Source organism: Sinocyclocheilus anshuiensis, unplaced genomic scaffold (genome assembly GCF_001515605.1).
Source record: "Sinocyclocheilus anshuiensis isolate Anshui unplaced genomic scaffold, SAMN03320099.WGS_v1.1 scaffold3470, whole genome shotgun sequence".
Classification (NCBI taxonomy): domain Eukaryota; kingdom Metazoa; phylum Chordata; class Actinopteri; order Cypriniformes; family Cyprinidae; genus Sinocyclocheilus; species Sinocyclocheilus anshuiensis.
This window is the reverse complement of record NW_015541140.1, coordinates 105,691-122,675: the sequence shown is the minus strand read 5'-3', so window position 1 is coordinate 122,675 and position 16,985 is coordinate 105,691. Positions and strand designations below refer to the sequence as shown.

General features: G+C 34.8%; 1 protein-coding gene across 1 annotated transcript in view; it reads left to right on the top strand.

Moving 5' to 3' along the window:
- The first annotated feature begins 245 nt into the window (after window positions 1-245).
- LOC107690754 (VPS10 domain-containing receptor SorCS3-like) overlaps window positions 246-16,985 on the top strand; it is a 19,353-nt gene continuing 2,613 nt past the window's right edge. Inside the window, exons 1-7 of the mRNA XM_016489162.1 lie at window positions 246-427; window positions 3,142-3,275; window positions 3,595-3,718; window positions 6,359-6,471; window positions 13,128-13,259; window positions 14,494-14,593; window positions 16,427-16,532. Coding sequence (XP_016344648.1) covers window positions 250-427; window positions 3,142-3,275; window positions 3,595-3,718; window positions 6,359-6,471; window positions 13,128-13,259; window positions 14,494-14,593; window positions 16,427-16,532 — 887 coding nt within the window. The 5' untranslated portion in view covers window positions 246-249. The remainder of the gene's footprint in view (window positions 428-3,141; window positions 3,276-3,594; window positions 3,719-6,358; window positions 6,472-13,127; window positions 13,260-14,493; window positions 14,594-16,426; window positions 16,533-16,985) is intronic.

Genomic DNA, 16,985 nt, shown 5'->3' with positions numbered 1-16,985 from the left:
ATTCATTTGACGCAGTGACTGTTTTCTCTGTAAATAAGCGGCTCCTGTGCCTGGTTTCACACACCTCATCTCATATTTGAGACAGAGTTATGGCAGGAATGAACTCCAGGGCTGAAAACACTGCTTGTGTCTGTGGAGCAGAATGGTGACGTTACCCACAGCTGCCAGACTCAGTGATTAAGGAAAGTGTGCTAAAGAGTTGTTGTAATAATCAGACTTGGCTCTGCGTCTTGTTTTTAGGGCGACTCTATGAGAACAAACATTCAGCTGGACTTTGGAGACGGTACGGCCGTGTCCTACTCCAATCTGAGCTGGACGCAGGAGGGCATCCGGCACGTGTACCGCAGCGCAGGCATCTTCAGAGTAACAACGCTTGCGGAGAACAGCCTCGGGTTCGACACGTCATCCCTCCACCTGCATGTGACGTGTAGGTTTCACGCACACACACACACACACGCACAAATGAGCGCCTACTTCAGTGTGTATTTTTAGTCTACATGAAGTTGGGAAGTTATTTCAGGTGCGTTATAAAACATTCTCCAGTTTGCTGAGGTACCAAAACATTATACTATAATGTTATTGTAGTATTTTTGTCTTAACTTTTAGTAAAAATACCTTAACATCTTTGATGAATTTATTTGTGTGTAGTATTGTTTAAGATAATAAGACTTGTTTGTCAGAGAATATATCTTGAATTAAGTTTATTTTTCCTACCTCTTTGGCAAAGTCAATTAGTCCAAGCTTTAACTTCACTAAATGTTGGTAGATATACCCTTGTGGAAAAAGTACACTTTAGCATACTTTTAAAAAGAGTAATTATTGCATAAATAATATGCTTTAAAATAATATACTAAAATGTAGACAGTTGGTTTTATTCATTTCATCTAATTGTCAATTGCAGTTCAATTAAAATTATTATTCATGTATATTGATTGCAGTTAGCTGAACTTCATGTTGCTTTTTTAACCTATGTAAGAATAACTTTGGTATGTCTATATATGTAATTTAATGTAATGTATGCAATTTCATAATTACTTATGTTGTCTTTAGAAGTAATTATAGTGTACTGCTGCACTGACAAGCAATAAAGCAATAAAAATAAACCAATATGATTATATTGTTTTTAATATATGTATATATATATATATATATATATATATATATATATGATAATATTTAATATATATTTTTTCCAAGTGCATTTTGTGTTAAGACGTCATGAAATAAGTCAAGAAACTCTCTTTAAGTACACTTAAGTGACCTTTTTTTAATTACTATTATTATCTGTAAGTGCAATTTATAAATAGATTAAAACCAATAAAAAAAAACAGTAGAAGAAAACAGACTAATTTATCATATGCTCTCTGAAAATAAGTTTTAATATTTATTTTTTATTATTATTGTTTATATTTCTTAAAGATATTTAGATAGTTTTAAAATGGAACAAAAATGGAACAAAAAGATAAACAAGAGTAATACTGATTAAAACAAAAATGCAATAAAAAGTGTTATTTCACTAATTGGCCCAATTATGAACCAGTATCCTACTCTATCGAGCCGGCAAAAGAGCACAAATTATACAACAAATACTAAGAGGCTGTCTTGTCTACTATGTTAAATAAATCTTTGGTAAAAAAAAAATTGGTAGCCACACAGGCAATAAAGTGGCTGGGCACTGGTTAGCAAACTTTGAATAAGCATCTCTTAAACACAAACTGAGCACACTACTCTAGGTAGGTGACTTTCATAGTTGCTCTGCCAAAATCTGCATGTGTCCTTCAACTCCACAGGTGTAGTACACTGAGGTGCTCAATTACTGCTTTTAGCTCCACTTTTCACAAACAAACAAGGGGTGGGCACTTGTGATCAGATGAGAGCAATTAGCTCCAAATTGTATTTCCTGATGTGCATTAAATACTGAAGCAGAATTATTTAATACAATGAATATTGGTTAGGCTATTTAAAAAAGAAACAAAGAATTGCACCCAGGGAGGAGTAAACATTGCGTAAAGATCTCAGATGAGTGAATAAATGGTGACAGAAGTAATATTTATAAATATATATTTATATTTATTATTAGTATTTATTCATGTGTTTGTACAGACTTACTAGATATGGGTAACAATGGTTGTCTAGTTGTCCAAATAGTTTATCTACAGTATTTCTGTCAGGACCACTATTGTCAAAGATGATTGACAATTAGCATACAGTTTGGATTGGCGGTATGGTTCTGTTCTGGGCAAGAACTCCCTGCGCCTCCATGCAGCCTATAGCATGGATGAGAGCAGGGAGAGCAGCGATAACACCCCAGGGTAAACAGAACAGAACCAACATAAATGTATTGCAGATATTGTTAAAGTTCAATAATTTTATGTACATATTTTAGAATTAGTCTGATTCAAAGGAGAATCAGAAGGCTGAATCCCGACTGACAGAGGAGGAGTTGGGGATGGAGGAGGGTAATTAGCTATTGAGCAATGTGAAAACTGCTGATAATACTGAGGGACCTTATATATGAATGCTTAGATAGGTGTCGTATTCCCATAGGCTGATGGGGATCAGCTGAGAGTCAGCTGATGCGAGCTTGACTAACGTGACCTGCCAGAACTAACACTACGCTTGATATTATTTCTGTATTTTTTTTTTCCAGTTTTGACATTTTTAGTGCTAATACTTCATTTTTAGTGCTAATACTGTGCTTTGGGTGTTAGACTGTTAGCCCATCAAAACTCTATTGGAAAAGTTACTTGTTGACTGACTTCTTGGCACTGTTTTATTTATTTATTCCGAACGTCCCACTGCGAGTGTTGCATTTTTAAAATGCCGTGCCAAGTTAAAAATACTCAAACTTTTAAAAACAGGTCTCAAGATCCCTGCATTCTGTTTCCATTCCCTTGCTTTCCGTCTAGCTGTGTTTGAACAGCATCCAATCGGGGTCAGGTGAAGCCGAAACCAGCCTAATTATACAAGACCAAATAGTCGACTAGTTATTCATCCCACCGGCTAGTTGTTTTTGTGAAATATTTAGTTTTTGCTCACCCCTTGCGCTGTTTGCTGTTCTTGTATTGGCCTATGGAGAGTCCCCATAAACCATAAAAACAAACCTGTGTGTGTGTGTGTGTGTGTGTGTGTGTGTTTCAGACCCTGTGGAGCATATTCAGCTGCTGGCTCCATATGTAGTCATTAAGAATAAGGAGGTGAACTTGACGGCAGTGGTCTGGCCTTCTCATTTCAGAACGCTCACCTATTTCTGGTGGCTGGGGAACAACACGGAGGTACAACCAGCTCCTAATTACAGATTTTCTGCCTCGCTTTGTTGGGCGAAGGCCTCCGAGACATTTTACGGTAGAAGATAAACAGAACAGGAGCAATGAACCGTTAATAATGTAGTTCTTGTTCTTGTCATTTTTGTGGTATTTAGATGTGTTCTTTAGTTTATGCTTGTTCGCCCTGAAACATCAATAAAGCCATTGGCGCTATTCATTTTAAAAGAGTTTCCTTTTTAAGAAAGTCATTGAGCTTACAAATACCAAAACATCTATGGCTTAAATTTGGATTGTTATTGTTTTGTATGCACTATGTTTGTGGCGCTAGCCCATCATTACATTGGACAGCAGTATTTCCCACACGTTCAGCACCGAGGGCATGGTCACCGTCACTGTTCAGGTCTCATCAGGAGACTCTATACTACAGGACACCAGAAGCATCGCCATACAAGGTGAGTGTTCACATTCAGACAGATATGACATGGTACTGATGACAGGTTCTGCACTTTAGATTTCTTTTTTTTTTTTTTTTTTTTTTTTTTTTTTTTTTTTTTTTTTTTTTTTTTTATGGCAAGGTCACATTAAAAATGTCTGGGAAACTTTCCATCATGCTGTTATCAATTTTTTTTGCTATGCTTTTCATGTTTATTTTTTGTTTTACTCCAGAATTTCAATCATATAATACAGAAGTCCATTATATAAAATATATATATATATATTTTTTTTTTTTTGACAATAATTAAAATAAATAAATAAAATAAAAAAAGTTACAATAATTATTTTGTGAACCTTGTGCATCCTTAAAAATATATATAAAAGATACAAAAATTAAAATAATTTGTAATAATAATAATAATAATAATAATAAAGTCCACAAAATAAAGACCAGCAAAATAAACTAACTTGCATACTTGCTAAATACTCAGAAAATAAATAAGTAAATAAATAAACATTGAGAATTTTAGAGCATTTACAGTAGCAAGAGTTCAAGCCATTTCCAACTCTTCCTAATAGATAGGTAAATATCATTTGACCAGACACGCACACACACACACACACACACACACACACACACGTGTGTGTGTGTGTAGATAGATAGATAGATAGATAGATAGATAGATAGGTGTGTGTATTTCTTTTTAATATGGGTTATTTCTAATTTAATCTTGTGTTTTGTATTTATGATAATTGTGTCTATCTCTAAAATTAGCCTCAACCAGTTTATTATAATAATTTTTGAGATCACTTTCATTACCATACCTTTGACAACATAATTCTATTTCACAGAATGCTTGATTTGTGACGTGGCAGAAATATGGACGATTTTCTGACACACTAAAACAATTATCCTGTGATACATTCATGACCATTTTAACATTGCTATTATGGAGGAAGTTGATAAACTAGTGAATAATTTTTCCAAAAGTGCATAGTTCACAATTCAACAGTATGTGCTCAATGAGACATTAAATATAGTTAATATAGTCACATTAATGTTATTTGAAGGATGTGTAATGACAAATTGTGAATGTGAGGTTTCTTATGCTACGTAAATACTGTACAAAGGCCTATGTTTCAAGTTACTTTTTCCTCTTTACTTTTTTTTTCTCTATGGTAACAATAATTTACTGTATATGTAACTATAAACAGGGCTCGAATTGAGGGGGGATGCGGGGGGATGGCATCCCCCTGGTTGAAAAAAATATCAAAAAGCATCCCCTTGGTAAAACCACCATCCCCCCTTACCATCCTTTTTAGATTAATAATGTGTATTATGTAAAATTTATCATGCAAATGAAATGTTAAAATTCTCTACTTATGATAATTCACAAACTAAATAGCGGCAATTGGCCATTCAGAACTCGGTACTGTAACAAAGCTTGCTCACAAGCGGAAGCAAGTTTTCGTCATTTTTCGTGCAAAATGGTTCAAGCGCAACTTTTGAAGTTCTTTAAAAGCACAACAGAAAGATTTTTCCTTGATTATAATTTAAAGACATTCCCCGACATTATGTTATTGTGCTCTATGTGTGACTGTGATGGATTGAGAGACGACAGTAGAGCTGACATAATCGAGTCACCGACTTTGCAAAAACCAAACAAAAACATGTCTTGAGAGTCCAAAAGCATTCACTGTGCGATGAATGCCCTTATAATTCAAGCAATGAAAGAAAAAAATACCCATGTATGAGTTTTTACGTTTTTATATTCATTGCACAAGCAATGCACTTTTCTGAATTTCAGCATATGTGCGCGAGGACAAATGTGCTATTAATTTTATACAACAGTGCATAACAACACGGTGTTTCGTTCCTTGAATTAATTCGATTTTGAACGATGTTGAATCGAGTGAGCCAGTGATTCAACAGTCCATTCAGATGGACTCACTTATTTCGTTTCTAATTGAATCAGCCGTTTTGAACGAATCGTTTGATTTGAATGATTCAATTAATCATTTATTAAAACATGGACTTGCTGCCACCTACTGGCGGTTTTATTGTCATCATTATTTATCCATGACAGGCCTAAACCAGCCCAAGGTGCCAGCACTACCAGCACAAAAACACATTTAGCAAAATATTGACCAAAATTCCTCCATTTCAGGCACCAGAAGGAAAAAAGCGTATAAATAATAGTTCATTTAATAAGGCTAATTTTTCATTAAATAAAAACCTTTTTAAAAATCACACAAATGTTGTAATCATTATGTAAAATTAGCTACAGGAACAACCCCCCCATCCCGCCGAAAAAAGAAACTGACCCCCCTGAAATATTTTTACAATTCGACCACTGACTATAAATAACCCTACCCTTGATGAAATGTATTATTGCAGCTTTCAGAGTGTTCAGAATTACAGGAAATTGTCTCTTGACACTGCAATCTAGTCATAAAAACTCCCTTCTGGCAACCGCCAAATAGACTGTAATCATTTTTGTGATCAGCACTAACCTTTCCATACCTGTCAGTAATGATAACTCTGCTACAGCTCGACTAAATCATCTGGAACAAATCACAGCAGATAGAAGATATTGGGCATCTTATGAGAGAAAGAATTAAGGGTCTGTCTCTGCTTCTCTCTTCCTCTGTGACAGAATTCTTCAAATCGCTTCTTTTATCTTTCTCTCCTAATCTGGACGAGGCCAACCCGGACATCCCGGAGTGGAGACAGGATGTGGGTCGGGTAATTAAGAAGGCTGTTCTCCAAGTGAGTGGGAATTTATTCTATCGCTGTCTTTTCCTGGCTCGTCTCTGTAGCTCCTCCAGATCCTGGTCAAATACCTCCCGGTGCCTTTATTCTATCCTTTGTCCTTGCCCCTTACACTTTGCTTCTATATTTTTGTTCACTGAAAAATAAATGAATTACTAAATAAATCCAGGAACAATAGGTAAAAACGAAAACATAGGGTTTTAAACAAATAAATGCATTGACATTAAATATTTATTAGACATAAATAACAATAAAAAATATTTGTTCTTTATTTATTAATACATTTGAAATAATTACTTAAAACAAATATTGCATTATACTATTTAGATTAAAGCCTCCATTGCATCAGAGTCTGTCTAGCAACAAGTTTTTAGGCCATTTTATTTCCTTACCCATTGGCAAATTGATTCTTATTTTCTTATAACAAGAAAGAAAAAAAAACTTTTAGTGCCATATATTTAAATATGTTAACTATAGTTATAATTATCTTATCAGTCTAGCAAAACAAATTTAATTAGATTTATTCTTAGTTCATTTGCAAATTGATTTTGACCTTTGATTTTCTTTGATGTATGCTTAAAACGTGAAAAAAACAAATACTGGTGGCACATATTTAGATATTTTCACTATAAAACAAGACAAAAAAATAATAAAGATTTTTTTTTCAACTTTTAATGTCTCTTTGTTTACATTTTAAATAATTATATATTAAATTAATTATTTTATTATTTTATTTAGATTCAAGCTTCCATTATATCAGAGAAAGCAATCTGCCTATCGAGAATTATTATTAATGTATATTTCTCACTTCATTTGCAAATTGATTTTGACTATATTTTCTTTGATGTTCTCTTAAAACACGAAAAAAAAAATATTATATATTGGTGGCACATATTTAGATATTTTCACTGAAAAATAAGACAAGAACTAATAAAATAAACTGTTTTTTTTTTTTATTTTATTGTCTTTTTGTTTACATTTTAAATAATTATATATTAAATTAATTATTTTATTATTTGATTTAGATGAAAGCTTTCATTATATCAGAGAAAGCAATCAGCCTATCAAGAAGACACATTTAATTGCATATATATTTCTCACTTCATTCGCAAATTGATTTTGACTATATTTTCTTTGATGTTTGCTTAAAACACGAAAAAAAAAATATTGGTGGCACATATTTAGATATTTTCACAGAAAAACAAGACAAGAAATAATACAGAAAACGGTTTTATTTGTGTTGTTTCTCAGTTTTTAATGTCTCTTTGTTTATATTTAAAACAATTGTGTATTTAATATTTTTATGATCAAGAAAAAAAAATGTTGTCACATATTTAGATATTTTCACTGTAATGCGAGATATGAATTACGAATTACGTCGTTTCTGTAATGTTTTCTTTTGCCTTTCACGATTGCTCAAACTCCTCATGACACAAAGGGGAGAATTCACTAACCAGTTCACCACTATTGTCGCATTGCATCCCAAAATCCTGCATCTTATTTGCTAACCACCCACAATCCATTTAACCAGGTGCTAAATGCGCTGAAATAGCACTGCGCTGTGTTTAAATTAAGTCATTGTCTTCCATTTCAGCACAAACACACGTCCTTTATATGTAAATCAGGCTTATTATAGATATCAAAACTCAGCGCCTATTTTCCTGGTGCAATTAACATCACAATATTACTGCCCGCAGAAAGCAGGCTGTGAATTAAACTTCATTTTAAAGAGATGATCACGGCAGCAGTTATAACGGGGGATATTTCCAGAAGCGGCCTGTAGACGAGAACATTTTGAAGAGCCAATTCAGATGTCTGGATCACCGTGATGCAGTAGTAAAGTGTATCTAGTACTCACCTAGCTCTCAGAACTGACTCACCAGGTCTCAGTAGTGTGTTGTACACAGATTTTGTGGGTAGCATTAATCTATTTGCATAATTCCTAGTGAATCACTAGTTAGTAAACTGCACTCAGGGGAACTAATCCATTGTCTTCCGGGGAGGTGTTTGGGTGAAGATGTACGTCTGCAGTATTGTGTGTGTGTGTGTGTGTGTGTGTGGTGGACAACGGCGCTAGTGGTTCTCAGTTGTGTTCAGAGCTGATGGAGAGACTGAAGCCACTGTTGATCGATACATTGACATTACACAGTCTCAGTGCACATACACATGTACCTGAGCTGTCAGTCCAACCCTGGGATCGTCACAGTTCGATATCAAATGTCCATCGAAATAGAATCATATCCCAGTGGTTTCAATTGGCTATGCATATGTGCTAACTTAATAATAGAGCAGGACAGGTTTGGAATGTTCAGAGGTGAAATAAAACTGTTCTTGATAGTTGAAGTTGCCAGAAATGTCCATTCTAAAATGTAACTTAATCTGTTTATGCCCAAATAATTACAATAATTGTTTGAACTATTATGCTAAAGTTTGGGGTCAGTTAGATTTTTTGAAAGATCTTTTGAAAGGTTTCTTATGCTCGAGTAGTCTGCATTTTTTTTACATTAAGGAAGTAAGTAAATAAATAAATACATTGGTGAAATAATATATAAAAAAAGGTTTAAAATACATTAATGTGATGGCAAAGCAAAATTTTCAACAGTCTTCAGTGTCACATGATCCTTCAGAAATCAGTCTAATATGCTGATTTAGTGCTAAAAAGATTATATTTATCAATGTTAAAACAGTTGTGCTGCTTAATGTTTTTGTGAAAACTGTGATACATTTTTTTTTCTGGATTCTTTAATGAACAGACAATTCAAAATAATTTATTTTGGGGAAAAAATGTAACATTAGAATTTTTTTTTTTTTTTACTGTCACTTTTGATCAATTTAATGCATCCTCGCTGAATAACAGTATACATTTCAATCAATCAATCAATCAATCAACCAATAAATAAATAAATACATTTTATTATTATCAATGTTGAAAACAGTTGTGCTGCTTAATATTTTTGTGGAAACCATGATATATTTTTTCTTAATTCTTAAATGAACAGAAAAAAAAAATAACTGAATTTATTTGAAAAAAATTTTTTTTGTAACATTAGAAAATATTTCACTATCATTTTTGATCAGTTTAATGCATCTTTGCTAAATAAAAGTAGATGTTTCTTTCAAATAAATAAATAAATAAAACTTACTTATCCCAAACTTTTAAATGGTAATGTATATAATTTTAACACGTGTTGTTTCTTTTATGCTTAAAACAGCCTAAGCTGGTCTGCTAGACTTGAGATGGTTTACAATAGTGTAGCTGGTTTAGGGGTGCAGCCAGCCATGCTCACATTGCCCAAAGTACCCAAAACCCATCTAAAACCAGCAAATAGACCATTAGAGACCAGCTAAGATCATAAAACCAGCTTAGTCTGGTTTGAAGTGATTTTTCAGCTTCCTGTTTCATTAGAAAGACTGTGCTCATCAAACCAGCCATATACTCTCTCTCTCTGTTTCAGACATAAAACACAAAAATACAGAAATCCCTAAATATCACACTTAAATCTAAACTCCCTCATACAGAACAGAATCTGCCTGAGAACAAAGTCAGACCAGCTGAGCACAAAGAGGCTACTGATCTCACATCTGCTCGTAAACGCACCTCCATCTTCTGCATGTGCTCTTTCTCTCTCATTATCTTTCTGGCCTCAGATTCCCTGGCTTTACCCAGAATTCACCAGAAGTAAAACTGTCCTCTTCCAACTTTTCCCCCTCTTTGTTTCAACATCAAGTTCAAAGCCTAATGGCTTAATATTGAGCTCCCATGGTAAAGAGACTCGCTTTTTCCCGTTCCTTTCATTTATCCTCTCGCATTTAAAGCACATCCCGTGGTGCCCTAGAGGTAGCAGATACACTTTATCCATACTGCCGCTGATAAACAGCTCAGTGTATTAAAAAGAGAGGGAGAGCGAGGCTCAGACATAATCAAAGTCAAGGTCCATTTAAGACGGCTGTTTGAGGCAATGGGCAGGAGAGGTGAGTGGAGGGGGCTGTCTGTTCTCTGCACCGGGGCAATAGTGGTATAACAGCCTGAGGAGATGAGAATAGAAGGTTTCAGTAGCAGGGGTTAAAGGCAGAGCCGGTGCCTCTGAGTCAGCACAGGACTTGAATCACAAACACTTTGATACTGAAAGAAGGACCAAGTTTTGTTTATTATTTTAGGCATTTTTGACACTGTTATTGATGGGTGTGGTATAGAGAGAATAGGATATCATGGGGGGGGAGAGTCGGCACAAATACCCGTTAGTACTTGTGACATCAATGATCCATTAAACTTCACAGCATTTTACATGGAGTAATGATATGCACAAGTGTCAAAATGGAGCCTCATTTTTTTGTTTCGTTTAATAATGGTTAATTTATTTGTTTTATTATTATTATTTTATAGCGGCATTTCAGGGGAGGGAGGGTGTTACCAATACCAACATAATTTCTAATGAAAAGCAATTGTTTGACTTCAGAAGACATTGAATATGGCATATCAGTTGTATGGACCACTTTTATTGTTTTTTTTTTGTGCTTTTGCATAGTTTTTGAAGCTTAATGGCATCATAAAAGTGCTAATTTTTTTAATAAATTCATACTTTTATTTGGCAAGGATGCATTAAATTGAACAAATGTAACATTGAAGGCTTTTTCATTTTTAAAAAAATAAATGTAAATAAATACAATTTTAAGTAAATGTTGCTATATATATAGCACAATGGTTTTCAACAATGATAATGATAAGACATGTCGCTGAGCAATGTTAGAATCATCACACTATTAGAATAATTTCTTCAGGATCATGTGACACTGAAGACTAAAGTAAAGATGCTGAAAATTCAGCTTTGTCATCACAGGAATAAAATTAATTTTAAAATATATTAAAATATATTTCTAAAACATCATCTAAAATATCATTTAAATATGCAAATATATAAAATATTAAAATATTTTTAATATATAAAAATATTTTTTGTAATATTTAAAATATTTATTTATTTATTTATTTATAACATTTCATAATATTAGTTTTACTGTATTTTTGAATAAAATGAATGCATCCTTTGTGAGCATAAGAGAAAACAACAACAACAAAAATCTTACTGACCCCAAACTTTGGTAGTGTGTATTTATATGTATATCAGTTTAGGTAAATATGTCTAGATTTGGTGCAAATGTAAATTCAGTTCCTCCAGTAACAGGACGACACTTTCATCTTCAAACCTCCAGTCTATATATATAAGTGAATGTGTTTTCCTGTTACTGGACCAACTGCATTTCCATTTGTACCACATGATTTTAGCAAATGGCTGCAATATAACAAAGAGTGAAAAATTGAAGGGGGTCTGAATACTTTCCGTACCCACTGTATTTACCTAATGTGGACTCTCAGCCTGACCAGAGTGCACTTCGGCACATTCTCCAGCAAAAACCCAGCCCATGCTGTGCAAATTTCTCGCTTTGTAATAATTCTCAGTAAATTGTTCATCTGTGAGTGTTGTGCTTTAAAAACTGCCCAAGGACTTTGACATCGATGCCTTGGATGCTCTCTGTTAAGATGACAGTAATGTTTTTTTTTTTTTTATATATATATATAGCACTATACATATGAATGAAAAATACTAGAAGTGTTGAATTGTTTAAATTTGCTTGTAAATCTGCTAATTTGCATTCTAGCAGAGAGTCAATAATAGACACAGCCAAGCACTTAAATAGGGAAAGATGAACTGCAATGACAGAAAACACAACAGATATCTAAACAACCTCTTTAATACCAACTTTGTCCTCTGCTATAATGGATTATTGCATCTGTGCCTTTTAATGTTATTCCACAGTTCTTCAGTCTGGGAAGGGAATGTTTTGACAAGAAGCGATTTAATTACAACAATGACTCTTAAGCTATTAGCAGGGTGTAATTAAGAGCATTGCAACATTATGTCTCTCTTTTGCTGTCTAATTGCCTTTTTGGACCTTAATTCGCAAGCAGACGGAGTGTGTGTCGAATCTAGCGTGTTGAGAAAGAAACAAAGGCTGGAGTTTGGAGATGTGCATTAATCATTAGGAATATCAGTAGCAGTTGCACATAGGCTGAATCCTTCAATGAGCTCCAGGGCTTTTCTTTCTCCAATATTGCAGCGGTGGGTACAAACGTAGACTCAGAGTATTGATTCGCAAGACTGCTTCGGCTCTGGCCGCATTGCTCATTGTAAATTATGCTTAGGCTGTCTATTCCTGAGCTATTGTCTTATGACTGGTCGAGCCCTGCGTGGTAGTGCCAGATAAAACAAAGATTATTTACCTGAGGTCGGATAATTTCCTCTTTATGAGGGAAATGGCCTTTGGTGAGTATCTCTGGGAGAATACAAGGTGGGCTTTCCTTTATTGGCTTTGCGGCAGCCCGTAATGTCTAGACCTTTGGGCTTTGTAGTGGATCTCTGACTAAGATATTGATTGAGGTTTTTAGGAATTCAACGTGTGTAGAACCGTTTGCATTCACGCATTTGCGTCTAATCATTTCTTGGCTGGGTTTCATTCTGTATACAAAAAATATGATTTACTGGAAGCCATCAGCCTCGTTTAAAATGAGTGTAACCCTCGTAAATGCTGGAGACGGTAACATATAAATCATTGAGCCTTATGTAATGAGTGTCGTTTTGTCCTGCGCCACCCAGGTCGCTGACATTCCGGAAGAACAGCTGCTGGTGGCCGTGTTTCCTGGCATTCCGACTGCGGCTGAACTCTTCCTGCTTCCTCCCCGGAACCAATCGGATGGCAGGAAACGGACCGAAGAGGATCTGGAGCAGGTGAGATCTGATGCAGATTTTATGGTTTCTCATTAATGGTCAAGGTTGAAATGCGCTTGAGAATGATGGACCTTTATCAGAATAAAAGAGCAGCTTCTACCCGGGGCTACAATGAAAGTAATTGTCAACGCAAAAAGAGATGACATGTCAAAAATATTCTGAAGGGGATTGTTTGACATTTCTACCTATTACCTATTTTCTTTTTTTTCTTTAACCTTAAAGGCATTATCTCTAGCAGAAAGACGCGTGTCTAATTAGGCTTACTTGACAAGGACGTGTCACAGCAAGAGTCTTTTACAGTAGGGGCTTTTGAATTTACATTTTTTGCGGGTGAAATGTTGAATAGTAGTGCTTGTGGAGACATTATAACTGTTTAGGGTTTTAAATAAACCCTTAAACTCTTTGATCCACAACCCAAATTATCACAACCCCACACTACTGACACTCCCATTTCATAAAATGAAGCTCTACTCTTTAATATTTCACAGGCGTAATCACAACTGGCAAATTACACTCTTAAGAATAACAGCACATTTTACTATTTGGCCAATTTTATTGTCATTGAAGCTGCAGAAAGAGCTGTAACAAATCATTTGGGTATTCACTGGAACTCGTCCTGTTTGATACGAGGGATGGGGTATGTGTGTCGCAATTATTAATCTATAATTGTCAAAGTCTGACATTATAGATTAAAATGTGCATAATTTCCACTCTTATATCAAAGTAGGCTCTGCATTTGATACAAACAAGAGTGCAGAATACGGTTTATGGATGATTCATATGGGCAAACATAAACTCTCAGATAAAAAGGTACAAAAGCTGTCACTGGGGCCGTACCTTTTTTTCAAAAGGTACACTTATATACCTTTTAGGTACTACTATGTACACTGCAGGTACTAATATGTACCTTTAAGTTACCATTATGGTTCATTTAGGTACAAAGTGTTCCTTTTGAAAAGGTACCGCCCCAGTGATAGCTTTTGTACCTTTTTTTTTTTTTTTTTTTCCTGAAAGTGTATGCTACCAAACATGCAGCATAGTTTGTGCTGTATTGACATGAATGGTACCTTAAATAATTATTTTATTTTATCCTGCCGTAGAATACCCTTACTAACTGCATAGCTACATGCACAAAACACATAGCATCTTTGTGAGCAAGCACCAATTATATTTTTTTCAGGCAATGAGATGACAAGTCTGTATTTAACTCTTCTTCATGCTGTTTTCTTCCTAGATATCAGAAATCTTGGTCAACGCATTAAATCAGATCTCTGTGGAGTTCGAGTTGAAACCTGGCTCCCGGGTCATCGTTTACATCACGCAATTAACTTTAGGTAACAAAACTGTTGTGCTACATACTGTATGTAGCTATTTTGATGATTTAGTTGACATCTGTAGTGTGCAACTGCTTATATTTGATTACATTTCACAGTGGTATTTCAGTTGATCTCCCTCTCTAGCCTCTGTTGGGTGCTATATACTGTTCCCTCGATTCTCCTGGGTAATTACGTTGATTGCTTTCCAGAGACCAGAAGCTTGTCAGCACTATAAATTGTTGAAAGATTGGGCTTTTATGCTCCACCAGTGATGCTGAAAGCCTTATGGAAGATAATTGGATAATTGCTCTCCAGCAATCATGGCTTGCATGATCTCCCCACTTTTGAAGAAGAAAAAACTGTCAGCACTGAAAAGAATAAGGCTTTCTGGTCTATTGTTTTGATTGGGAATCGAGAACCAGTTCATATTCTGATCTGGTTGCAAAACACTGGGAATGAAAGACTTTTTGTACCATTTGGTTTAAAAAGAAGAAAGAATCACAAGTCTTAAACTTGTGAGTTACACTACACTTTTTTCTTGATTCTTTTATTAAAGAAATCAGTACTTTTATGTGGCAAGGCTGCGTTAAATTGATCAAAAGTGAGAGTAACGATATTTACAATATTACAAAAGATGTCTATTTATAAATAACTTTCTATTCATCAAAGAATCCTGAGAAAAAAATTATCATGATTTACACACAAACATATTAAGCAGCTGTTTTGAAACTGTTTTCAACATTGCTAATAAGAGCATCAAATCAGCATATTAGAATGATTTAGCGATATGCGACACTGAAGACTGGAGAAATGATGCTGAAAATTCAGCTTTGCCATCACAGAAATCACATTTTTTAAATATATAAACAATATTTTTCAGTTTGAGTCAATCTAACAACTCACTCTTTGAATCAGATTGATTCTTGATTCTCTCCCTGAACTCTCAATACTGATCGTCATGGTTGTTCACACGATAATTTTTACTCAAATGTTCACATTCATAACACTAGGTATTTAATTCAAAAAAAAAATGTTTTTGCTATTGCTATATGAACTAAAGACAAGCATTAAGAAGCCAAATGAAGTGGAATCAATTCCTGTAGCTAAACTAGTAGTGTAATTGGTGGTGGAAAGAGTCATTTGTTTGATGCCAAGTGAACACACATACTGATAATACTGTTTTTGGGATAAACACATTGGCCAGCTGAATAAATAATTTGAAATGGAGCCAGAATACCATAAAAAGATGTCATGTATGCTTTTACTGAATTCACTCTAATTTATCCTGTATTAAGTATTATCCATTTTGTTTACCATCATATGCCACATTTATATAATTTGGCTTCTTTAACATTTTCTATAATAACTTGGTAATGGTTACTGATTCCTTGCAGCAATAATAGCATCGACTAGTAGTGAGCAAACTCTCTAACTGATATATGACTCACGGTCTGTGCTATTACCCATGCACTTTTACAGAGAAACATTGACCGCCTCCTTGGCCCGTTTTTGTGACCAAAGTTCTGGAAAGACTTCAGGATTCTTTCGAAAAGGTCAGAGGATTCATGGGGCTGTCTTCCTACAACATAGTCACGGGGGAAATATACAGCCAGTGGGTGTAAGGCTCTCATGAACGATTTTGAAGGGATGCCAACAATTGGCAGGAGTCCCTCTGAGAGAGCCGAAGGGGGTTTTGGAAATTGTCACAGGAGATGCTCTGTAAAATGATTCAAGATCAGTTGTTCTTTAATTCACTCGTGAATGGCCGTGTATATAAAGATATAAAAGACATTGGTTTTCTTATTAAAAAGAGTCAGTGTGGAGTAACACTTGTGTTTGTCTTTGTCACAGCTCCACTGGTTGACTCCATCCCGAGACACAGCAGTTCTGCTATGCTGATGCTTCTGTCTGTGGTGTTTTTGGGTTTAGCTGTATTTCTCATCTACAAATTTAAGAGGTACATCCATGCAAACAGATTTTACATCACTTATTCTTTTTTTACCAGGACTCATTCTTTTCATGCACACCATAGTTCTCGTTTCTGTTTATCTATATATAAAGATGAAATATAAAGTAAGATTTGATTGGGATGGAATCGGGAGCGACTTTCCTTTGTATCTGGAATGTTTTGAGAGTGCTATTTTTGCTCATGCTAGTTGTAAAATCTAGTTATTAGTTTGGATATAGAAACGTGGGGGAAAACAAAAAAACATTCCTGCTTCCTGAAAGTGCAGGGAAATATCAATGAATTGTTTAATATGCAGCCATGGTTCCTTTACTGGAAAACTGTTTTGTAGCACTTTGAATAATTTATTTGGTCTCAAAATAATTCAAATGGAAAAGACTCGTGGAAATGTTGAAACAATCATTAATAATGGATATAATTTTTCTCCCCCCCCCCCCAAAGAAG